This window comes from Haliotis rufescens, unplaced genomic scaffold (assembly GCF_023055435.1).
Source record: "Haliotis rufescens isolate VD_foot unplaced genomic scaffold, xgHalRufe1.0.p SCAF_11, whole genome shotgun sequence".
NCBI classification, from domain to species: Eukaryota; Metazoa; Mollusca; class Gastropoda; order Lepetellida; family Haliotidae; genus Haliotis; species Haliotis rufescens.
In genome coordinates, this window is record NW_025963791.1 from 17,214,744 (window position 1) to 17,239,750 (window position 25,007).

General features: G+C 42.1%; 1 protein-coding gene across 3 annotated transcripts in view; it reads left to right on the top strand.

Annotated features, from left to right (window-relative positions):
• The window catches only part of LOC124152035 (extracellular matrix organizing protein FRAS1-like), a 132,678-nt gene that overhangs the window by 88,687 nt on the left and 18,984 nt on the right, over positions 1 to 25,007 (top strand). For all 3 annotated transcript variants that reach the window (XR_007219938.1, XM_048392333.1, XM_048392334.1), the window contains exons 18-45: positions 983 to 1,126; positions 1,617 to 1,769; positions 2,320 to 2,457; positions 3,033 to 3,173; positions 3,768 to 4,043; positions 5,431 to 5,637; positions 5,969 to 6,165; positions 7,512 to 7,680; positions 7,932 to 8,110; positions 8,911 to 9,039; positions 9,843 to 10,098; positions 10,790 to 11,053; positions 11,564 to 11,773; positions 12,544 to 12,721; positions 12,874 to 13,036; positions 13,750 to 13,882; positions 16,023 to 16,210; positions 16,809 to 16,962; positions 17,442 to 17,524; positions 18,129 to 18,309; positions 18,801 to 18,989; positions 19,804 to 19,923; positions 21,554 to 21,733; positions 22,337 to 22,461; positions 22,744 to 22,884; positions 23,110 to 23,364; positions 24,178 to 24,270; positions 24,706 to 24,856. Coding sequence is in view for 2 of the 3 variants with exons in the window: in XM_048392333.1 (XP_048248290.1) it covers positions 983 to 1,126; positions 1,617 to 1,769; positions 2,320 to 2,457; positions 3,033 to 3,173; positions 3,768 to 4,043; positions 5,431 to 5,637; positions 5,969 to 6,165; positions 7,512 to 7,680; positions 7,932 to 8,110; positions 8,911 to 9,039; positions 9,843 to 10,098; positions 10,790 to 11,053; positions 11,564 to 11,773; positions 12,544 to 12,721; positions 12,874 to 13,036; positions 13,750 to 13,882; positions 16,023 to 16,210; positions 16,809 to 16,962; positions 17,442 to 17,524; positions 18,129 to 18,309; positions 18,801 to 18,989; positions 19,804 to 19,923; positions 21,554 to 21,733; positions 22,337 to 22,461; positions 22,744 to 22,884; positions 23,110 to 23,364; positions 24,178 to 24,270; positions 24,706 to 24,856 (4,797 nt within the window). In the remaining variant the exon portion in view is untranslated. The remainder of the gene's footprint in view (positions 1 to 982; positions 1,127 to 1,616; positions 1,770 to 2,319; positions 2,458 to 3,032; positions 3,174 to 3,767; positions 4,044 to 5,430; positions 5,638 to 5,968; positions 6,166 to 7,511; positions 7,681 to 7,931; positions 8,111 to 8,910; positions 9,040 to 9,842; positions 10,099 to 10,789; positions 11,054 to 11,563; positions 11,774 to 12,543; positions 12,722 to 12,873; positions 13,037 to 13,749; positions 13,883 to 16,022; positions 16,211 to 16,808; positions 16,963 to 17,441; positions 17,525 to 18,128; positions 18,310 to 18,800; positions 18,990 to 19,803; positions 19,924 to 21,553; positions 21,734 to 22,336; positions 22,462 to 22,743; positions 22,885 to 23,109; positions 23,365 to 24,177; positions 24,271 to 24,705; positions 24,857 to 25,007) is intronic.

Sequence of the window (25,007 nt, forward strand, 5' to 3'; positions counted from 1 at the left end):
AAGTCAGTGTTGGAGGAGAATGTGTGTGACCAGATTTGAGATTAGGGTGAAGTGTTCGGTGACTCTTCTGTGTTAAATGGATCTCACCTTTGGTGAGCAGGCAAAACATTTAGTGTAGTGTATCTGTGATATATCGTGAGTCAGGTCACATTAATAGAAACATTAAACCTATAGGTGTAAGAAGATGCCTATATTGTTTTGTTGAAGTGGAACATTTCACCTAATTCTATTGACTGTAACATCTTATAATATTATTCTATCAAGATAATGTAAGAAAATAAATAATGCATTCTTTTCGTATAGTTATGTCACCTTTGGCATTACGAGGATGTTATCATCTTTAAGATCATAATGTCATATTAATGTCAGTCACACAATGAAGTTATTAGAAATTCAGATAACTCCATTCAAAGAGCACATTCTATGTGTACGTCTAAGTGAGAACCAAGCTCTTAATTTGCACACTCGGTAATTAGTGTGTCTTGGTTTTGCAATCTAGTCTAAGATGAGGGTTATCTCCCAAAACCCCTACATCCCATTTCCCCTACAGCTTAAGACAACAAAGTTCACGGTCCATGGCACTATCTATCAACAGACCAATTATTATGAAAATGAAAATAGTGTGCAAACTGTGTAAATCCGTACACATAAGTTTTACATTTATAACTCCATAAATGCAAATGTATTTTGAAGTCAATTCATGAAAGAAATAGTGACAACAATAAGTTGACGGAGTGCTTATTCAATCATTAACACACAAATCTGTAGACAACACTACAAACTCTGTGACATCGTCCAGCACTATAATGCAACACAAGCCCCGTCCTTCCTATTATCAGCCAATCAGGAAACAGTTTGTTAGTGGGCATGGCCAAATGTTTTTGTCTTATGTAAACTTAGCCATAAAAAATATGCTATATTGGTACGGAATAACTTGCAATATATTTATTCTTTGTTGATATAAACTGTTATACACCAACAGAATGCCACCCTGGATGTCTGACCTGTGAAGGAAGTGGAGAGAGTCGGTGCTTGACTTGTCCCCAGGGCTACCAGCTGCAGGGCGGGGCCTGTGTATCCCCCTGCCCCACACAGCAATATATGGATACAGCTGGTAGTTGTCAAGGTAGGAAGCTGTCATTTGTCATTTCATGTAAACCTACAGTTTCATTCACTTGTATCTGATCTCCTTATTATAATATCTATTATAATATATTGGCCTTCAATTAGAATGGGTTCCCACATTCTAGTGCTTCATAAGTGAGTGAGTGAGTGAGTTGGGTTTAACGCCGCTTTTAACAGTATTCCAGTCATATCAAAGTGTGACTGTTGCTTCATAAGAGGCAAATACGTTGGATCTGGGTCAGACTTGATGATTTATATATCTGTGTCTCATCATACATGGCATTGGATGTTGCCTATTCACTCACTCACTCACTCACTCACCATTTGATTCAACCTTAAGATACTTATTAAAGTATCAAACTTACACTGTGTGTTTTCTGAACTGCTAAATAATAATATTAATGCTAGTGTACTTTAGAGCTAATTTGTTTACATCTGTTAGAAATATCTGTGTTAAGAACATGGTGATATTATTATTTAATCTCTTCCAGCATGCGAGTCTGGATGCTCCTTGTGTTATCCTGCCCGTGAGAATGCAGGCTCAGTGTGCACCAGTTGTGAGGATAGTAGACTCAAACCTGCAGGAATGGGATGTGTCCCACAATGCCCTGCTGGAACATACCTCATTCGTGATCTGTGTAAAAGTAAGTAGTATGTATTTCAGAGTTTTTGAGACATTTAGCCATCTATACATACTCAATGCATACAGAAATATGCAATACGAAAACACATAATGTCTTGGTCTATGTTAAATTACACGAGGCAATTCTTCACTGTAGTCCTGTTGAAGGTTGGACAAGGTACGAAGTGCATCTTTATTTACCCAAATGAACATTATATGTTGACGAGCACACATACATCATCTGGTTTTATCATATCATGATGCTATGCCTATAGTTTTTCAAAGACCTTCAACAGTTTTGCCCTATACTTTAGTTAATGGAAGACAGCAAGTGTGTTCATTCAGTAGTGTGTTTCAATACCTTTGCCATCAAATAATGATACATGACTGAGTGAAACACAAAGTTTAGTGGTCACTATCTTGTCAACTACTGAGGTTAAGGTCATTCCATAGTGAAGCATCAGGTTGAACAACTAACAATAAGCAGTAATGATATTGAAACAGAGTGGAATGACTAAAAGCTTTCCAACCATTTTGAAATCCTGTATGAAATGGATGCCATTGTGTTCCAGCCTGCAATGAGCACTGTGAGAGATGTGAGGGACCGTCTACCTGTTCAGCCTGTAGAGCCCCCTATGTCCTGTATGAATCCCAGTGTGTGGCTCACTGTGGACAAAACAGCTTCACCAACTACAAGAATGTCTGCAAAGGTATGTTGAGTCTGTTGTCAGATATTCTGACCAGAGAGTAGTAGAATATAGACCACAGTTGGACCTAAGGTAGAGAAAGAATATTTGTCTTTTCTTGTCAGATACCATGTTTTTCTCATGAGTGAAATGTCAAACTTTTCTTTATTTGAAAAAAAAGACAAATGTTCTACTATCATCTATTTTCTTACGAATCTTCATGATCTTTCTCATAAAAATAGTGTGTTATTGAGGCAGACTCAAAGTTGTTTTGACATAAAGTGTGATTTCACTCAAGTGAAGATCTTGTGGGTTGGAAGATATGCAAGATGTCAGAATCTGTAAGAGCAAAGGGTATACCAAGCATGGCATGTATGGTGTTTGGAAATTACATAACACAATGAGTGTACGCCTCTTTTAGCAGTATTACATCTATATCGTAATGGGTGACACCAGAAATGGGCTTCACACATTGTACCCATGTGGGGAATCAAACCCAGGTCTTCGGTGTGATGAACAAATGCTTTAGCCACTAGGCTTCCCCACTGCTCCTGAAAAAAATATGATGTGACTGTATTTATTGTGTGTATTTCTTGCAGCCTGCAAGCGCCATTGCCTGCAGTGTTCCAGTGAGGACCAGTGTGTGGTGTGTGACAGCCGCACCTACCTGCGCCTGGGCTCGTGCGTTGGCCAGTGTGGACAGGGATACATCACAGACATGGAGCTCAGGAGATGCATAGGTCAGTCTAGTCCCGTCGTCAGTCTGTCAGGTCGAACCAAGACTGGTCTGAGTAGATTTCAGTCATTCAATCCAACATATAATGGGTAATTATTACATTGTGTATATATTCCACGACCTTTTCAGTCACACTGCTCACAAGTGGATATTTTATTGGATTGATAAAAACAACCTTGTTAACTTTGGGATCGAGTGTCATGACTATTGTCACAAAAGATGGAAAATGTCTAACCCAGCTTTGATTTGGGGATCGATTACCATTGGATTAGAAGTTGGAATGAGTGAGTGAGTGAGTATGGTTTTTACGCCACATTTAAAAATTATTCTAGTAATATCACGGTGGGGGACACCAAAAATAGGCTTCACAACATTGTACCCATGTCGGGAATTCAACCAAGGTCTTTGGCGTGTGGAACAAATGACTTATTGTAATTGACAGAATCACCTGCCTTACAAGGATATTAAATAGTATAAATTTGATGGATTCAGCACTTTGGAGTGATGGAAATTACAAATGTGTCTTCTGAACATGTAACTATAAAATAATTAGTAATTAATACAATCAGGAGTAAATATATCTGTTATTTAATTCCAGCTAATAAATATCCTCCTATTCTGGATATTATGGGCCCCCTTAAGACATCTGACTCTGGGATCACGACCATCCCGTCCGACCTTGTGTTCTTGGAGGACCGTGACACCACGGATGGCCTCCTAAGCATCCTGGTGATGAGGCCACCATCGGGAGGTGTCCTGGTGAGGGCCACTCAAGGCCGAGATCAGCTGCTGGGGATGGAGGACCCCTTCAGTCTGGATGACCTTCGCACAGGGAAGATCAGATATGTCAGTGGACAGGACGGGAGGACTAGAGGTAAGCACAGTGTTCAATTTTAGTGTGAAAGTCAAGGAGCCATTGTCATTCCTCTACTGCTGAACGTTAATGATTCAGGGGTCACAAGATTGATTGTTTGTTGTTAAACACAACACTCAGCAATATTCCAGCTATATAATGGCAGCCTTTAAATGATCAAGGCTGGACCAGACAAAACACTGCTTGTCATTTGGGAAGGATGACACGCTATCAGCCAAGTCACCAAGCCTGACCATCCGATCCATTTCGTCACCCTTTACAACAAGCATCTGTTGCTGGGTTCCTATTCGAACCCAGAATCCCCGCCTGGGTGCCTTTGTACAAAGCGATCCTAGAGCTAAGGTGATCTTAACTCCCATACCTTAACACAGACTTAGGACAGTCGTAGCGTTAAGGTTGTTTTGTACAACGGCACCCAGGTCCCTAGATTCAAATACCATAGGAGACCGCAAGGACTCTAGCTGGGACCCCAGGAGCTCTTTAATTTTGAACATGGTAAGTTCATTCAGAGCCATGTAGGGAAGTCTCTGCTAATATTACTTGATTTTTAAGACAAGATGAATCATATCATGTGCTCTCTTCCTCGTAAAAACACAGGATGTTCAAAAGCTGCTGTGATATGCATCACTATGCATAACCGTGCTTGAAAATTTCCAGGCTATAATAGTTCCCCAGCAACCTATGCTGTTACACTAGGCAGCTAAATGTATTGGGTGGTCAGGCTCACTGACATTGTTGATTGTGTGGCAACATACCCAAATGGCATGAGACATTGCTCAATCCCATGTTCAGATCTGATCTGATCCAGATTTGATTATTTATGTAATCTATACGATTAGCTGGAGTATTGCTGAATGTTGCTTTAAACAACAAACAGTCAGTCAGTATGTATCTCAGAATAGGTCTTCAGCAACCTATGCTTGCTGTAAAAGGCGACTATGCTTGTCGTAAGAGCCGACGAAAAGGATCAGGTGGTCAGGCTCTCTGACTTGGTTGATGCATGTCATTGTATCCCAATTGCATGGGTCAATGATCATGATGTCAATCACTGGATTGTGTGGTCCAGACTTGATAATTTACAGACCGCCATCATATAGCTGGAATATTGCTGAGTGTGGCGTTAAGCAACAAACAAACAAACAGTATGTATCTCTCATGCTATCTTGGCAGACAAGTGTGTTGGCTTTATGTAATAAACCAAGTGCAGTATGCAATGGTTACTCAAATAAATTGTTCTGCACGCTACATTTAGTGTATGTACAAGACGCTGTACTTCTCATGTGGGGGATTTCCATTGTAGCATAGTTAGGTCACATGTTATATCTTGTCTTCCAGCCTTCAAGTATACCTTGATGACTATCTTTAACTTGTTGACATGATGTTCCAGACAAAGTTGTACTGAAGGCCACTGATGGCACCCTGTTCAGTGACCAGGTGAACCTTGAGCTGCAATCGTTCCCAACCTCTTCCTTGAGTGAAAAGCTGAACAAGGCCCTGCTGGTGGTTGGAGGGGGCAAGACTGTACTCAACAGGGAGGTCCTGGACTACGAGACGTCTGGCGACATGAACACCATCACCATCAGAGTGGTGCAGGGTAAGAGCAAGCTTTTGTCTCATTTAAGGAAGCATTTGTAGATGAAATATTTGTAAAAAGACCATTGAAACAATAATCATGACTTGCACATGAATTACATTCACAGACACGTTTGTCCAGTATGGCTACATTCCAGTATCATCTTTGAAGACCAGTTTCCCAAAATTCCTGGGAAAAAAATGACTTTTTCTATCTTATGATCTAATTTCTTATAGAATTTTCATCAGCTTTGAATATTTTTGAAAATAATTTCTACAGTCGAATAACATATTAGATTTGCATTTATCGAACTTCGAAACAGACCCTTATCTTGTTCCTGTTTTGCATACAGGTCCCCTCCAAGGTCGTCTAGTTGATCGCAGAACAGAGGCTTCTGTCACCCAGTTCTCCCTCCGAGACCTGCGTACAGGGGCGATCGCCTACGAGCACTCCAGTGACAGTACAGCCGTGTCGGACATGATGGTTTTACAGGTGTCTGATGACTTCAGCATTCTCAACACCATCATCAATATCAATGTCAGGGCAGAGGTAAGAGCACTGTATCATTATCTGGTATATGCTTATTAGAGCTCGTCCAAACTTACTCGTACCTGACCCCCTATTACCTGACCCTACCCTTTACCCGATGTAGGTCTCAAGAGTAAGGTACAAAATGTCTGATTGGGAATTGTTTAACTGTAGCCCTGTCAAAGAGTATTTAAATGATATGGTCATGCATGCACTAAAGGTTCCTGAAGCGTTATGTTATTCAAACATATAAAAGTCAGAAAGAATTTGTTAAAGAAAAGACATGCGAACAATAGTGACTTGTACTGTAACCATGGAGTTCTTGGAAGTTTTGTCATTAAACAATATATCACATGACTAAGCATGGGTCCAGGTAGTCTTGTGTATACCTGGGTCCTTAGTAACTCAAGACCCACGTGACCCGAGTACCGGAGTACCCAAATACCCGTGTACCTGAGTTACATGTCCCAGCTCTTGTCCCTATGTACTTCTAATTTTCAAACCCAGTGGGGACTCTCGAATTGCTAGTTGTAATTGACTTTGGATTGGGTGATCAGGCTGTATGACTTGGTTGATTGTGTGCCATTCCTATTCTTTCAGGTACTGTTGTGCATGGCCCTGACTTTCAGGTTAACATGTAGCTGAAATAGTGCTACTTACCGGTACACCATATCAACACACAGACTAAGCAAACCAATTTTCACAATCAGTAATTGATTTTCATAATAAATATACTTCACTACCACATGCATGAACTTCAGTGACATAAATACAAACCTATTATTAAAATAATACCTTGGTCTTGCATCCACAGTTTGTGTCAGACAGGAAAATGTGGAAGTTGTTATTGTTCCTCCCACTAAATGAACATCGTAGAAATCATTCACCAAATATGGACACCAGGGCCGGGACGAGTCCAAATTTACTACCCGGCTACCCAGCACCTTATTACCCGACCCTACCCGGATACCCGCTTTAGATATTTAGAGATAGGTACAAACTGTCCGATATGGAAAAGTTTGACCTTAGCCCTGGCAAAATGTATTTAGATACACGTGTAAAATGATCTGGTCATGCACACACTGAAGTTTTATCTGTATTCAAACATATAAAAGTAAGAAGGAATGGGTGCATTGTCAGAAAGAAATGGGAACCTTAGTAATAATTTTTTGTCATTAAACAATATATCACGTGACTAACCATGGGTCCGGGTAGTCCTGTGGGTACCCGGGTCCTAGCCAGGACCCACTCGACCCGAGTACCCGAGTACCCGAGTTACCCATCCCAGACTTAATGGACACACCTGTCATCTTCATCTGGTAACAGACATTAGGAGGTAGTTTTTCATGTCATGTTTTAACTCACAGAATAGCCGCCTGCCAGTACTGATCAACAACCGGGGAACCCAGGTGGTGTCCAGGGAGATGGTCCAGCTCTCCAAGGAGATGCTGCAAGCTCAGGCCATGGACATTGATAACGTCCGGACAGGCGACCTCATCTATACACTCATGCCATCTGTCAACAACCCCAAACATGGTACTCACACTGTCTGTACTCTCTGGACTTAAATGAAAATATTTTCAGATTTTTTTGGCGAGATTGTCTTTAAATATATGATAGAATGGATACCACAGAGTTTCATTATTTTCTTTAAAATCTCGACTGATCCAAGTATTGTATTTGCTTGGGAGTTTTCAGATATTTTTGTTCAGTGGTGGGATATATGTTTCTCCCACGTAACCACAAAGTGAGGAAATTCATCTTCTTGATTACCTTTGTTTCTACAGGAGAGCTTGTCATGGTGGTGCCTATCCCAGCAAGTGGTGCAGGTCGTGGGTGGCAGGATGTGGGGGACGGTATGATGGCTGCCAAAATGTACCGGTTCATGCAGAGAGATATTGATGAATCTCGCATCTGGTACAGGCATCTGAAGGGTGGCACAACCTCGGATGTCTTCACATTTGAGGTCAGTTGTGTTTTGTTCAAAATTTCAAACTTTGGTTTTGTGACCTTGTATTTTCCCCATTCTGTCACCCGTGTTACCTTTTATTCTTAATACTTTCCATTGTCTATAAACAGTATATCCATATCTCATTAGTTCCTTCTGTGAGGTCCTGTACTCTGGGCATCCCAGATGAATAGGTCCCAGAGGCTTGCCATGAGAGCAAAGATGGGGATTGTATGCCCACAATGGATGCCAATACAAGGGTCATCATATTGCTTGGACCATCAAGGAAGACAGGCTTGTCGATTTGTACATTGCAGTCATGACTCTTGGACCACTGTAACTCCTGTCCTAACATGAATTTGTGATAGTCTTCATGTTATTATGTGTAATTTGTGATACAGAATAGACTGGTAGTCCTTTACTGTCCTCCAACTCATGCTCTGTATTACCCTAACGCCAGGTTGATGATGTGTTTAGCTGATGCAGTCCTGCACCATGTAGAATATCAGCATTCAGTTCACTCAAAATCTAGATGATAAAATGTCATGGCTAGCTATATACTACATATGAATTAAGAAGAGTGAGTGAGTATGGTTTTACGCCGTTTTTAGCAATATTCCAGCAATATCACAGTGGGGAACACAAGAAATGGGCTTCACACATTGTACCCATGTTGGGAGTCCAACCCGGGTCTTTGGCGTGACAAGCGAATGCTTTAACCACTAGGCTACCCAACTGCCCCTGAAATAGGAAGAACAAAATAGAACAGCAAGGATTATTGTGTAGCAAAAGGTTTCAGAGAAATGCTTCTCCTCCAGGTGGCCGACACAGCAGCGCCCCCCAACATTTTGAAGGAGCAGAGCTTCCATGTGACCGTCATTGCCCAGGCTGTGGTGGAGGAACTGTCTGGCCCCACTCTGGCCCCTGGGGTCCAGCTTGGGATGACTGTGAGTAGAAGACACCCCACGGGAGTAGCCCAAGAATATGGGGGAGGTGGGGTGGATGTTGGTTCTTGAGCCATGACCAGTTGGTCAACTTCATGCATGCAGTGATGAAAAAAATGTCTTATTTAATTATACTATTTGCATACCCCTTGATAAAGAAACAGTGAAAATAACATTTTCACAGAGTATTATGTTGAATGATGAGTCGGGATGATTTGACATGAAGTGAGCTCTGTGTGTGCTCTGTGGTCATTGTGTTTGCCTTCTATGAAAAGGGTCTTTGTTTGATAGTATACATAATCCATTGGCTTCCTGTACAACAACACATCAACTTTAAACTTCTATTTATTGCCTATAAGTGCCACTCTCAAAGAGATCCATCATATCTATCTCTGTGACCTTCTTCCACCCTACACTCCATCCATATCTCTCTGTTCAGAATCGCAACTTCTAAATCTTCCGTCGCAAGTTAAACTTCGTAGTTATGGAGAGCCGTCTTCCTCTTAAGCAGCAGCATATCAGTGGAACAATCTTCCTCTCGAAATTCACAACTCTGCAACCTACTCTGTCTTCAGGACTCCCCTCAGGATCCATCTCTTCCGCCAAGCCTTTGACTGAACTTTGTTTTTGTCTCTGTGCACTTTGAGCATGGTATCCAACATGGAAAAGTGACATAAAAATAGATAATACAAATTGTTATACATTCCTACATCTGACTTTCAGTCATCCTATATAAAAAGAATGTACATGTTTTGAACAACAGATCCAAACTGAATCAATAGTTGATTTGTCTTTTTCTGCCTTAGGTGTTGGAGAACCAGATTGTGCCCGTGAGATCGGACAGTCTCCTGTATGAGGATGCGGACACCAGTCCCACTGACGTCATCTACGCCATCACCACACTGCTGGGGGAGGGGGAGGGTATGCTGGAACACATTGACACCCCCTTCAAACCTGTCCTGCGCTTCTCCCAGGATGATGTCAACAACAACAGGATTATCTACAGGCCTCCTGATACTGATGTGGGCCTCACAGTCAAGAAGGTCACATTCAGCTTTGTTGGTGAGTAGCATGGTGTCATGGCCTATGAAGCACTTCTTGTTGGTGCTGTCCTATTAAATTGTATGTGTTCATGAAACTATATGTAATGTTACATATATCACATTGTGAAACCCATGCTTGACGTAAAAGGTGACTATGCTTGTTGCAAGAGGCAACTAACAGGATCGGGTGGTCAGGCTCGCTGACTTGGTTGATTCATGTCATCGTATCTCGATGCTCATGATGTCAATGATGTCTCACTGGATTGTCTGGTCCAGATTTGATTATGCGGAGTGCGGAGTTAAACAACAAACAAACAAACATTGTGAAATGAAATGATAAAAGATGTGTATAAAAAAACAGACAATAATATAAGCAATTCATTGCTAATATTATATTTTTTACAAGATAGGTCAATCAGTGGTCATTCCCAATAATGTCATAATTGACATAATTGTGTTTGTTTATATATGGGATCATTTGTTGCAGATCTACAATCTGTAAAGGCTGAATGGAATGATACTGTGGGAATTAGGTTAATGTTCAGAACACATTTGCGAACTCTTCAATTTATGAAAAGTCTGTACCACCAGTACAAGGATATTGAATAATGTTGAATTTATGATCAACAAGGTTTAGCAAGTAGTTAAAAAAGTAGTAAGATGTGTTCTCAAGATGTTTGTACAAGTTCTTTCGATGTGTTTGTTGCCAGTCACTGATGGCGGCAGAGAGAGACGTCTTCCTGAGCAGAAGTTTACGATAACAATCAAGCCAGTGAATAATGCAGCCCCTCGCTTCCGTGTGCCCAACGCGGAGGTTACAGTTGCCCAGGGTGGGCTGGTTCCTGTGGGTTCCACCCTCGAGATATCTGATGCCGACACCAAGGTGGAGAACCTTGTGGTCGCCATCACACAGGCCCCGACTCATGGCCGACTGGAGAGGGACATCAATGGGCGCAAGGTGACACTCAGGGCAGGTCAGTATGAAGTTCAGGCCAAGTTTTAGTTTGTAGATTGATGTCATGCTTCTTGTGTCACTACGGGTTGCCAGGTTTCTAGGATTGTAGATTATAAGTTCAGAAATACCATAATTATAATCAGCACCATACCTGTGCTCTAGGGTTTCACCAAAGTGACCAGCATCTTTTCCGGCTTTCCTCCCATACTCAGTTGACACACCATAATATAACTGCTGTGTTCAAAGCAGTGTTAAACCCAACTCACTCACTCACTTGCTCATGTCAAGCTTCTCTTAGGGGTTAACTATTTTACTCTTTTTAACAGAAGATATTGAATTCAAATGAAATCCTACGTGAAAATCATATGCAGACAAATATAACAACAGATTTTAATCAAGACTGTTTTGTGGGCCATTAGTATTTATGAACAATTCTTGTGTGATTGTAAAGACTCAAGAAGAACAAGAAATTAGCTGATATAGATCATGATCTTTGAGTAATGACACAGAAACTGTCCATGTGGTCCAGGTGATGGCTTCTCCTACGGGGACGTTCAAGGCAGCCTGATCCAGTACGTGCATGACGGCGCTGAGTTCCCCCTCACAGACAAGTTCCTTGTGTCTGTGTCAGATGGCAAACACAAGGCCATCTCCACCATCAAGATGGAGGTCCTCAAGGTGGACAAGGCAGCCCCGTACATGCTCACATCCGCATCTTGTCACGTCAATGTGTCCGAAGGTAGGGAGTGTGTGCCTCTTTCAGTGATCTTCATGCTTTTATCATTAACTGTTTTGCAGCATCAGTCTGTGCTGAATACTTTGATTCTCCTAGCCGAAAATTGTCTCTTGGGATCATTTTCAGAAGATTGTAAGTTGTTAATATAGGGACAGTTATTAGCTGAGAATACTACACCAAACAGAATTTTACTAAACTGGGTCTTCAGACTGGTGGTTGAAGTCAAAGACTGTATCATTCATCTGATGTATCTATACATCTGGCTACTTCTCTTCTGCTGGGGCACAGGTGGCCCAGTCGTCTAAGGCGCCGCGATTCGCTGTGCAGAGTTGCGTCCCTTGGGCACACCAGAAACCTATGATTGTGGGTTCGAATCCCGGTTCGCCACAATTATGTTTCTAGGTTTGTCAGCACCATACCCGTGTTCGTGGTAAACATCTGAGACCTGCATCACTTCGGGCTTTCCTCCCACATTAAGCTGACACGCCGTGATATAACTGGAATACTGTTAAAAGCGGCGTTAAACCCAACTCACTCACTCACTCACTCTCTTCTGCTGGTCCAGTGAACTAGCTCCTCGCTTAGGTTGTTTGTGTCCCTGTTTGAGCAGTGCACCAAACTGATAAATTTTGTAAGGCTTTTAGTGGTTTCCCTTTCTTGACCAGTAAAATAAAAAGTGTCAAATCATACTCTCTCTAGATTCAATGTGAATACTGTGATGTGAATCCTTCAATCTCTTTATGGTCACCTGTGAAAGTTGATCTGTCCACCAGGTGGCACTGTGACCATCACACGAGACGATCTGGCATTTGGCGACAGTGATGAGTTTGATGAAGGAATCTACATTATCCTCAGTAGTGAGACAGCCCAGGGGAGACTACTCCTCAATAACATTCCACTCAGGGTTGGAGGAGGATTCTCCCAAGACGACATCAACAATGGACGTTTAACGTAAGAAACACAAACTGTTCATGCATATGCACAATGTTGATAGGATACAGACAGCATATTTGGCTCCTTATTCTTAAAGATGACATTCAACAATTAAGTAAATTCAACAATTTTGGTGAAATTTAATTATTTCTTAAATGGTTGTACTTCAGCTATAAGAGTGTTGAGGAGATAGGGAGTAGGTCCCTCACAGAACTGGTTTACTTCAACATCACAGACTCAAGTCGGAACCTGCTGCCAAGTCAAGTACTCTCTGTCCTCATCACTCCCACAGACAACCAGTCGCCACTGGTTTCTGTTGGGCCAGACCTCAAGGTGATGCACCCAGCATGCACTATTATTAGATGGGGGACCATGAACTCTATGAACTGGGGTCCATTTCTAATTTGGGTTCATAGGCTTTGTAATTAATGCCCATTGTGAACGTGAGTCTTTCTGTTATCAATGTACACATAAACTGCTAATTTGTTCTTTGTAATAAAACTTGAGTGAGTTTTGAAAAAAAATACTTTTGAATGACTTGAAACTGGATGGACTGGAAAATTTCCTGGCTTGAACGGCATCCCACATCATTCACTTTGGGATATGAAACTTCGCACAAAGACTGACATAAGTCTGTAACTCACTATGACAATTAGATCTGAACTGATCAACAATTTATCAGCTTCTTTTTTTGGTGATAAATCAGTTTTTGCTAATTACCGCCCCTGTGGTGATGTCGGGTTAGAATAGCTCCCCAGCAACCTATGCTGGTCATAAGAGGCGACTTATTGAATTGGATGGTCAGCCTTGGAGACTTTGTTGATAGTGTATCATCATACCCCGACGGCATTGATCGTTGCTCACAATATCAATCACTGGCATGTCTGGTCCTTACTTGATTACCTACAGTCCGCCACCTTATAGCTAGAATATTGCAAGTGTGGCATTAAACAACAAACAACACATAAATTACTAAGATCAATAACATGGGGTTTCTCTTGTACAGCATTAGAGCAAGACTAACAAAGACACTGTGTGTGTTACAGGTGCAAGAAGGTGGGCGTGTCCTGCTCACTGTGGATTCCATCAAGGTGTTGGATGTAGACAGCCCTCTCGCCTCCCTCATGGTCACCATCGAGTCTCCACCAAGCTTTGGGGACATCCTCAACACAAAGCCAGGTATGACTGTCACAGTACAACTGTGTACTTACTATATTTCAAGGGGAGATTAGTCTTAACATACCCATAGACACTACTAGCAGAGCTCTTTCATATGAAATTATGAACCAGGGAAATTAGTTGTCTTGTCAGTCAAATTTTGAATCCATATAAGAATTTTTGGCAAGAAGGTGAGATAGTGTTATTGGAAAATATATGCTAAAGCCTTGTATGAAGTTTTTCTCCACCAGTTGAAGGATCTGAGAGTCACCCTGGCCGTGTAGAGAAGTCCATGGCGTTACTATAGACACATTGTCCTATTTGTCCACCAGTTGAGGGATCAGCGAGTCACCCCGGGCGTGTAGAGAAGTCCTTCATAGCGTTACTATAGACACATTGTCCTATTTGTCCACCAGTTGAGGGATCAGAGAGTCACCCCGGGCATGTAGAGAAGTCCTTCATAGCGTTACTATAGACACATTGTCCTATTTGTCCACCAGTTGAGGGATCAGAGAGTCACCCCGGGCGTGTAGAGAAGTCCTCCATAGCGTTACTATAGACACATTGTCCTATTTGTCCACCAGTTGAGGGATCTGAGAGTCACCCCGGGCGTGTAGAGAAGTCCTCCATAGCGTTACTATAGACACATTGTCCTATTTGTCCACCAGTTGAGGGATCAGAGAGTCACCCCGGGCGTGTAGAGAAGTCCTTCATAGCGTTACTATAGACACATTGTCCTATTTGTCCACCAGTTGAGGGAACAGTGTCACCCTGGGCATGTAGAGAAGTCCTTCATAGCGTTACTATAGACACATTGTCCTATTTGTCCACCAGTTGAGGGATCTGAGAGTCACCCGGGCGTGTAGAGAAGTCCTTCATAGCGTTACTATAGACACATTGTCCTATTTGTCCACCAGTTGAGGGAACAGTGTCACCCTGGGCATGTAGAGAAGTCCTTCATAGCGTTACTATAGACACATTGTCCTATTTGTCCACCAGTTGAGGGATCTGAGAGTCACCCGGGCGTGTAGAGAAGTCCTTCATAGCGTTACTATAGACACATTGTCCTATTTGTCCACCAGTTGAGGGATCAGAGAGTCACCCCGGGCATGTAGAGAAGTCCTTCATAGCGTTACTATAGACACATTGTCCTATTTGTCCACCAGTTGAGGGATCTGAGAGTCACCCGGGCGTGTAGAGAAGTCCTTCATAGCGTTACTATAGACACATTGTCCTATTTGTCCACCAGTTGAGGGAACAGTGTCACCCTGGGCATGTAGAGAAGTCCTTCATAGCGTTACTATAGACACATTGTCCTATTTGTCCACCAGTTGAGGGAACAGTGTCACCCCGGGCGTGTAGAGAAGTCCTTCATAGCGTTACTATAGACACATTGTCCTATTTGTCCACCAGTTGAGGGATCACAGAGTCACCCTGGCCGTGTAGAGAAGTCCATGGCGTTACTATAGACACATTGTCCTATTTGTCCACTAGTTGAGGGATCTGAGAGTCACCCCGGGCGTGTAGAGAAGTCCTCCATGGCGTTACTATAGACACATTGTCCTATTTGTCCACCAGTTGAGGGATCTGAGAGTCACCCCGGGCGTGTAGAGAAGTCCTTCATAGCGTTACTATAGACACATTGTCCTATTTGTCCACCAGTTGAGGGATCTGAGAGTCACCCCGGGCGTGTAGAGAAGTCCATGGCGTTACTATAGACACATTGTCCTATTTGTCCACCAGTTGAGGGATCAGAGAATCACCCCGGGCGTGTAGAGAAGTCCTTCATAGCGTTACTATAGACACATTGTCCTATTTGTCCACCAGTTGAGGGATCAGAGAGTCACCCCGGGCGTGTAGAGAAGTCCTCCATAGCGTTACTATAGACACATTGTCCTATTTGTCCACCAGTTGAGGGATCTGAGAGTCACCCCGGGCGTGTAGAGAAGTCCTTCATAGCGTTACTATAGACACATTGTCCTATTTGTCCACCAGTTGAGGGATCAGCGAGTCACCCCGGGCGTGTAGAGAAGTCCTTCATAGCGTTACTATAGACACATTGTCCTATTTCCACCAGTTGAGGGATCAGAGAGTCACCCTGGGCGTGTAGAGAAGTCCTTCATAGCGTTACTATAGACACATTGTACTATTTGTCCACCAGTTGAGGGATCAGAGAGTCACCCCGGGCATGTGGTGAAGTCCTTCACTGTCCAGGACCTGGTGGATGGTCATGTCTACTACAGCCAGAAGGACCACAAGAACAAGGAGCCAGTGTGGGACAACTTCCTCTTCTACGTCAGTGATGGCGTCAATGTCTCCCCACAACAGAGGTTCAACATCTCCATTACTGTGAGTGTCCAGGGGTCATGTCAGGGTCATATAAGTGCAATAATCTCGAATGAGATTTTAAAACCGATTTCACCTCATATACATGCATACAGACAGCTGCATGCACGCACACGCCTGCATGCACACACACACACACGCACACACACACACACACACACACACACACACACACACACACACACACACACACACACACACACACACACACACACACACACACACACACGTGAAGATCCGTGGTCTTCAGGAACCCATGCTTGCCATAAAAAGCGACTAAGTTTGTCGTAAGAGGCGACTAAAGGGATCAGGTGGTTATCCCAATTTTGTGGATTGATGCTCATGATGTCAATCACTGGATTGTCTGGTCCAGACTCGATTATCTAGAGACCGGCTACATATACCTGGAATATTGCTGAATGCAGAACGCGCACGCACGCACGCACGCACGCCTATGAAACCTGTGTATTTCATACTGAACGACAAAGACACAGATATATTATGTTGTATCAATCTGTCTATGTTTGACACTGTACTGAAATTATCACCATGCTTTGATGACTGGGAACACTTGCATCATCACCCTCTGTGTTCCCCGCAGCTTGTGAATGATGAGCAGCCTCACATCATCACTGAGCAGCTGTTTGTCCAGGAAGGGAAGGCCGTTACTCTCACCAACGCTTCCATGTACGTCATCGACATCGACACAGCCCCAGAGGATCTCTTCTTCACCCTGCAGATTCCCCCATCACATGGTTAGTTTGGACTTGTCAGTAGTACACTCTATTGCACATAAATATCTGCACAATAGATTCATTCAGGACCACAGGACCACACATTGTACTATAGGCCTTTGGCCTCATAAGTACCATGAATAAAGATTGATTGATTGATTGATTGATTGATTGACCACAGGACCTTCTGGAAATATTATTTTCATCACCTTAAATCCCACTTGCATAGCTGCCAACTGTCCCATTTGTTTTGTATTTAAAATAATATTTTTAAACATGTACACTGGTCTTGACCGATCCTACCAGCCCTGTTGTACTGTTTTCCAATATGTTTGATTCAATATGTGAGAGTGCCTGACTACTGGCACAATGTATTGTCATTCACAACATTCACAGACAACATTCACAGACCTGAGGTTATGTTTCAGTATTGTTTCTCCAACTGAGCAGAGCTCTACATGTCTAAGTACCTTATGTCATGATTTGTCTGATAATTGCAGGGGCATTGAGAGTAAAGGAACTACCAAACGAGCAACCTTTCAATGCTATGGCTTTGCCCGATGGAGCCATCTTCTCATACGAGGTATGGACAAAACAGTACCTGGTAAAACCATAATATATACAGGCTTGTGGTAATAAAAACTAATAAGGGATGCATAGAACCACTTGTACCCCGAGTGATACTGCTACAACAAATTTATCTTACCGACATGTTTTAATATGACATTGTTAAAGAATTAAAAAACAGCTGTTTGATTGAGCTTGTGCTATGTCACTTGACTTTCACTGACTCGGAAAAAGCATGCAGCTTTTTGCTTCGAAGTGGGGTATAAGGGATTTATTCTCCCTCTCAGAAATCCATGTTCAGCCTGTCTTGTTCATGGCAGGGTATAAGGGATTTATTCTTCTGCTGATGAATTTATTTCCTTCTAAGGCAGAATACATAGTATTTTATCAAGATCACGTGCACCAGTCAGATCTAATCATTCTGACATGGAGGTGTATGATAAGGAATTATATTGAAACATTGTTGCATAACTTTCATACAGACAAAATTTTATGCTAAAAGAATAAATCCCTTTGAAATACTGTTACCTTATTTCCAACATGTTTAAAGTAACATTTGATGAAGCTATCCATAATTGTTTTCTTTTGTTTCTCTATTCTCTTTATTGCTGTATTTCCAGGATATCCTAAATGAGCTGATTGTCTACACCCATGACGACACAGAGGCGATGACAGACATGTTCACCCTCCATCTCTCCGATGGGGACTTCAATGACACCAAGTCTCTGAACGTCATCATTGGCTTGATCAATGATGAGACGCCCAGGATGACCATCAACAGAGGCCTCAGGATACAGTCAGGTAGGAGGGAATGCATAACCAGCAGCCCCAAACACAGAACTGTGGTAAAATCACTATTATGAAGAGGCACTGTTTTGACTGTTTTGCTCAGTTCAATTAGTTCTTGGGCAAACTGTTTCCAATATTTTTGTTTTGCGAATGCGTTATCTGATACAGTGACACCTCGTTAATCCAGATGGTATCGTATCCATCAGTAAAATCAACCAGATGATTGCTTTTCTGGATTAACTAATCATTGGTATATACATGTATGTCACGCTGAAACATGTTATGTTACCTAAAGTAATTGTCTGGAAGTCGAGTCTGTGGACTAACAAGGTCCTGATTAAAGAGGTTTCACTGTACACCCACTGATAAAAAGGAATTTCACAAGAAAGTCAAATATACATGATTGAACCTTATCATTTTCTAAATCTAAATCCCTCTTGCCTAATGCTTGTACAAGCTCAGGAACTTATTATTTAATTCCTTCTTTTCACTTCTGAACTCAGGCTCTACAACCCCCCTAAGGCCCCACATCCTGAAGGCAACTGATGTTGACAGTGACGATGCTGCCATCATCTACACCCTACGGCGAGACCCCAGTGCGGGGCACCTGTTGTACAAGAAGGGTGGGACCCAGTATCGGCTGTCTTCAGGGGGCAGGGCCAGGTCCTTCACCCAAGCGGACATTGATAATGGTATGGATGGTTGTAAAATTTGTAACGCTAACTGTACAGGAAGGATTTTATTCAAACCTCTTACATATGTAATTCAAACATGATGGTGAGAGGTGTGAAGGAAGGTAGTGCCATTTAAGTGGTCTATATTGTTACTTTGATAATTGTAAATATCTTTTAATAGCAGAAATGAGCAGCAGAAATTCTGAGTTTATATATTGACTTTTCAAGCAAACAGATTGGTATTATCTCTCCATTTGATGACTCTGTGTCAAGTTTGGCTTGAAGTCTGATTTTGCACTATCCTCACCACTTGAAATGGAATAATGAAATATTGCAGTGAATAATTAACGAAGAAAGCTTCCTCGTCACTCTCCTGCTTAAAAAAACCCATCAAGACCCACCTGTTCAAAAAACACTCCCACTGACTATAAGTTTCATTGTAGCGCACAGAACACTTATGCACAGTGAATGATGCGCTATACAAATGCATAAATTATTATTATTATTAACGCTTCATGTGTGGTAATATTTATAAGTGAAAAGAAGCCATTCTGCTGATAAGGAATATTATTTGTAGAATTGACAAAAATTGCAATGGTCGCTTTTGCAAAAAAATGTCCTTTTTTTTTTTTTCGATAATCATCATCATTGAGTTTTGATCACATGGTTACAATCTGGGTAACAATCAACCGTCAGGTGACTGCGAGCAGTTATATATGTAATATTAATAAATCATCGCAATATTTTGTGATTCCATTTCAAGTGGCAAGGACAGTAGGCTAAACTGAATTTCTTAGTGCTGTTCTGAAATATCCATGTGGTCGTGTTCCAGGCTATATCCTGTACAGCCATGAGCTTGGGGATCCCACGGGGAACATCATCTTCAAGTTCAAATTGTCAGACCCGGAGGGCAATGAGCTCATCGACCAAGATTTCTACATCACTGTGCTAGGTATGAAGAATGTACTTTTATCCAGCTTATAAGGTAAAGTAGATGTATATTTGGTAAGAATGTTGCAATTATATTCATGTTTGTCTTTTGCTATTCCCCAATCCACACTTTATTGAGTGTAGCCCAAGAAGTGATAAGAAACTATACAGTTGCTCATTTACTTACAAATTCATTTAACTTTCCCATTCACTCACTCATGCAAAATCCCCATGAAGATCTGGTTAAGAATGGGTCTTCAGCAATCCCTGCTTGTTTAATAGACAACTAATGGGGTCAGGCTCGATGATTTGGTTGATGAATCTCATCGTATTCCAATTGCGTACATCGATAATCATGATGTCAATCTCTGGATTATCTGGTCCAATCTCAATTACTCACAGACTGTCATCATATAGCTGGAATATTGCTGAATTTGGTGTTAAACATTAACAAACATAACAAACACAACCAGCTATTTATGATGTCAATCTCATGATTGTCAGGTTGCTTATTATCCCCCGCCGCGCGAAAGCGCGAAGCGGGGGATATAGTATTCACGACCGTCCGTACGTCCGTCCGTCCGTCCGTCCGTCCGTACGTCCCACCTGTTTGTTGCCGCGATATCTCAAGAACTAAACACTGGATTGTCTTCATATTTGGAACTATGGTGTATATACAGACTCCGCAGACACCAGTCGGTTTTGGTGACCTTGATCCCATTTTCAAGGTCACAGCAGACAAATCTGCTTTTAGAGTTGGAAAACTGTGTTGCCGCGATATCTCAAGAACTAAACACTGGATTGTCTTCATATTTGGAACTATGGTGTATATACAGACACCGCAGACACCAGTCGGTTTTGGTGACCTGGACCCCATTTTCAAGGTCACAGCAGGCAAATCTGCTTTTGGAGTTGGAAAACGGTGTTGCCGCGATATCTCAAGAACTAAACACTGGATTGTCTTCATATTTGGAACTATAGTGTATATACAGACTCCGCAGACACCAGTCGGTTTTGGTGACCTTGATCCCATTTTCAAGGTCACAGCAGGCAAATCTGCTTTTAGAGTTGGAAAACGGTGTTGCCGCGATATCTCAAGAACTAAACCTCTCGATTGTCTTCATATTTGGAACTATGGTGTATATACAGACACCGCAGACACCAGTCGGTTTTGGTGACCTTGACCCCATTTTCAAGGTCACAGCAGGCAAATCTGCTTTTGGAGTTAGAAAACGGTGTTGCCGCGATATCTCAAGAACTAATCGCTGGATTGTCTTCATATTTGGAACTATGGTGTATATACAGACACCGCATACACCTGTCAGATTTGGTGACCTTGACCCCATTTTCAAGGTCACAGCAGGCAAATCTGTTTTTGGAGTTAGAAAACGGTGTTGCCACAATATCTCAAGAACTAATCGCTGGATTGTCTTCATATTTGGTACTATGGTGTATATGGCGGGGGATATTTCGTCACTCTGTGACAAATACTTGTTTAGACTGTCATCATATAGCTGCAATATTGCTGAATCTGGCATTTAACATAACAAACCTAACAAACAAAACAGGATTGGTCCAAAGAACAGATATTTTGGAATGAACATTTAAGATGGTTTGAGTTTTCCTGTTGTCACCTTTGGTGTGTGTTACAGAGGACCGGCAGCCCCCAGTGGAGCAGGTGAACAAGGAGCTGACTGTGCAGGAGGGCCGCAGGAAGAAGATCTCCACAGCCTTCCTCTCCTACACCGACGCCGACTCTGAGCCTGGGAGCCTCAAGTACACCATCTTTGAGGGGCCCAGTCTGGGGCACTTGGAGCTGACAGGAGAGCGAGGTAAGGGGGCATCAAAGGAGCTGTACAGTAGATTTATAATATAAGTTGTCTTCATGTAAATTCTTGTCAAGTTTTCTCAATGTGTCTGGGGCGGTCGGGTTGCCTAGTGGTTAAAGCGTTCGTTCGTCATGCCAAAGACCCAGGTTCGATTCCCGACATGGGTACAATGTGTGAAGCCCATTTCTGGTGTTCCCCGCCGTGATATTGCTGTAATATTGCTCAAAGCGGCGTAAAACCATACTCACTCCTTCACTCAATGGGTCATGTGGACACTGGACAGTAGAAATTACAGGTAGCTAGTGAAATGACTGTTAAATATGTACACTTTTTGTGTGTGACTATATTGTACAACAGGTATACAGTTTGTGAAGCCTGAGATCAAAAGATTTAGGATGTAGCTTGATCAAAAGCATACATTTATAAGTAATCATAAGCTACATCATAATTATACTTTTAAATCATATGATATAAGTATTCATAAGCTGTATCATGATACTTTCATACTGACATGCTCTCTCTTCAGACACCAGGTGTCTGTGGTTTACACAGTTTGTATCCTCAACAGATATATACTTTCTGACATGCACTCTCTTGTGACACCAGGTGTTCCCGTGACCGAGTTCAGCCAGGCTGACCTGGCTGCCCGTAGTGTGGTGTATGTCCACACCAGCCCCCTGGAGGTCTACATGGACAAGTTTGCCTTCTCTGTTACTGACGGGGCCAACACTGTAAGATATGCACAAACTCTGCTCTTTGAGAAAAAAATATTATCTGAAATATATGGAGGCATCGGTTACATTGACATATCCTAATATTCAGTTATATCAAATTTTTTTTGCAAAACAGAGTGCCCCTTCATTTGGAATATTATGTGATGACACTGGCAGGAAATGAAATCTAAAATGTAGGTACCGGGTATTGTAACAGTATGATGTTCGTTGTGACCTGAGAATAGGACATGTTTTGTCTCTGTGGACTGTGATAAGTTACTTATGTTGTGGTTTGTCCAGATGGTGAAGACCTTCTACATCACCATCTCCCCTGTGGATGACGCCCTGCCGATGGTCACCAACAGGGGACTCTCTGCTCAAGAGGGTGTCAGGAAACTCATCACAGAGTTTGATCTCAAGGCTACGGATGATGATACCAAGGTAGATGATTCTTATGCCCTGTCTACTGACCAAACACTAATATGCCTATGCCACGATCAGCAATGTTTCATTTTTGTTGTCAGATTTTCAATATAAGACATGCTTGCAATTTGTTAAGCAATTGTCCCAAGATGGTAAATTCAAATCTGGTGCAAGTTTTGATATTATATCCTATGTTTAGTTAGAAATCCACAAGTATCTCAATGTTTTAAATATACATCACAGGAAAGTGAGGTGATCTTCAAAATCGTGCAACCCCCTGTTCATGGCACAGTTGACATGGCAACACGGGAGGAGATATTTGAGTCAACAGACAAGTTCAGCATGGAGGACATATACGAAAACAGGATCAGCTACAAGCATGATGGCAGTGAGACACTGGAAGACAACTTCTCTTTTGTTGTCAGTGACGGCACTAACGACAAGTTTGTCATGCTGGGAGACCAAGCAGAAATTACTGAGCCTGTCACTACTCCACAGGTAGGACACATCATTAATATCACTACTCCACACGTAGGCCATAACACTAATAGCACTACTCCAAAGGTAGGACATATCACTAATATCACTACCCTACTGGTAGAACATATCACTAATATCACTACTCCACTGGTAGGCCATATCACTAATATCACTACTCCACAGGTAGGACATATCACTTATATCACTGCTCCACTGGTAGGACATATCACTAGTATCACTACTCCACAGGTAGGACATAACACTAATAGCACTACTCCAAGGGTAGGACATATCACTAATATCACTACCCCACTGGTAGGACATATCACTAATATCACTACTCCACAGGTAGGACATATCGCTAATATCACTGCTCCACAGGTAGGCCATAACACTAATAGCACTACTCCAAAGGTAGGACATATTACTAATATCACTACCCCAGTGGTAGGACATATCACTAATATTACTACTCCACAGGTAGGACATATCACTAATATCACTACTCCACTGGTGGGCCATATCACTTATATCACTACTCCACAGGAAGGACATATCACTAATATCACTACTCCATAGGTAGAGTTTAGCTGGGAGGACATATAGGTACATCTCGTATCAGTACCCCACATGTAGGCCGCGTTGCTGATGTTTGGAGGAGAGCCTTGTAGTGAAGACATGTACTTGTAACAAGCTACTTCGTTACTTTGTTGAAATTTTTAATTTGTTGGGTAGTATTATCCACAATTTAAGGTATTAGTAACACAGGAATGTTTATTAACTGTAAGTATGTGAAGAATATTGTGAAAATGACAAACTGTCATATTTCAGGACTTTGAGATCAATGTGCTGGCCCTTGATGATGGCAGTCCCATCCTGGAGACCAACGTGGGTTTGCAGTTCCTGGAGTTCTCCGGGTCAGAGGTGAGATGCTGGTCAGGACATAATGCCTGCTAACACTCTCGAAAAACAATGTGATATCCTTGGTAACGATTGATGTGCACTGGATCCAGAGGGTGGTGCAGGGATGTGCACCAACCTTTTTTAGATACCTTACAACTTACCTGCATCCTCAGCAAGTCATTTTGTGACTTGGGTATTATGTGCACCCCATTTTTCAAAATCTTTGATCAGCCTCTGATATGGTTGATCAACCCAACCATAACAGATATTGTTTCATTTCAGCAGTGCCAGATTACTCTTCTGCTGTAAAATAAATGAAACATACATTTTTGGTACTAATGTGTGTTTACTTTTTTATCAATGCTAATAAAGTTTAAAAGTTTAATATAGTGAACACAGGCACATATGTGTAATTGTAGTGTAGTCCTTAATGACACAATGTTGCTGCTGTTGCAGGTGTCCAACCTTATCACCAGCAGAGAGTTGAAGTCCACAGATGAGGACTCCCTTGTGGAGAACATCGTGTATGTCATCAAGAAGTCCCCCAAACATGGACGCCTTGAGTACACCGCCAATCCAGGGGGCGCACTGGGATCCTTCACACAGGGTATTGAGTAGTTGGACTGGAAGCAAACTATACTACTCAAAAGAAGTGAAGGAACAGATTTACTGTAGTCATATGAAATAATCAGGTGTTCTTTAACATCTTTTGAGTAGTATATATGTAGAGAATCTTGTCATGACAGGATAACTTGGAA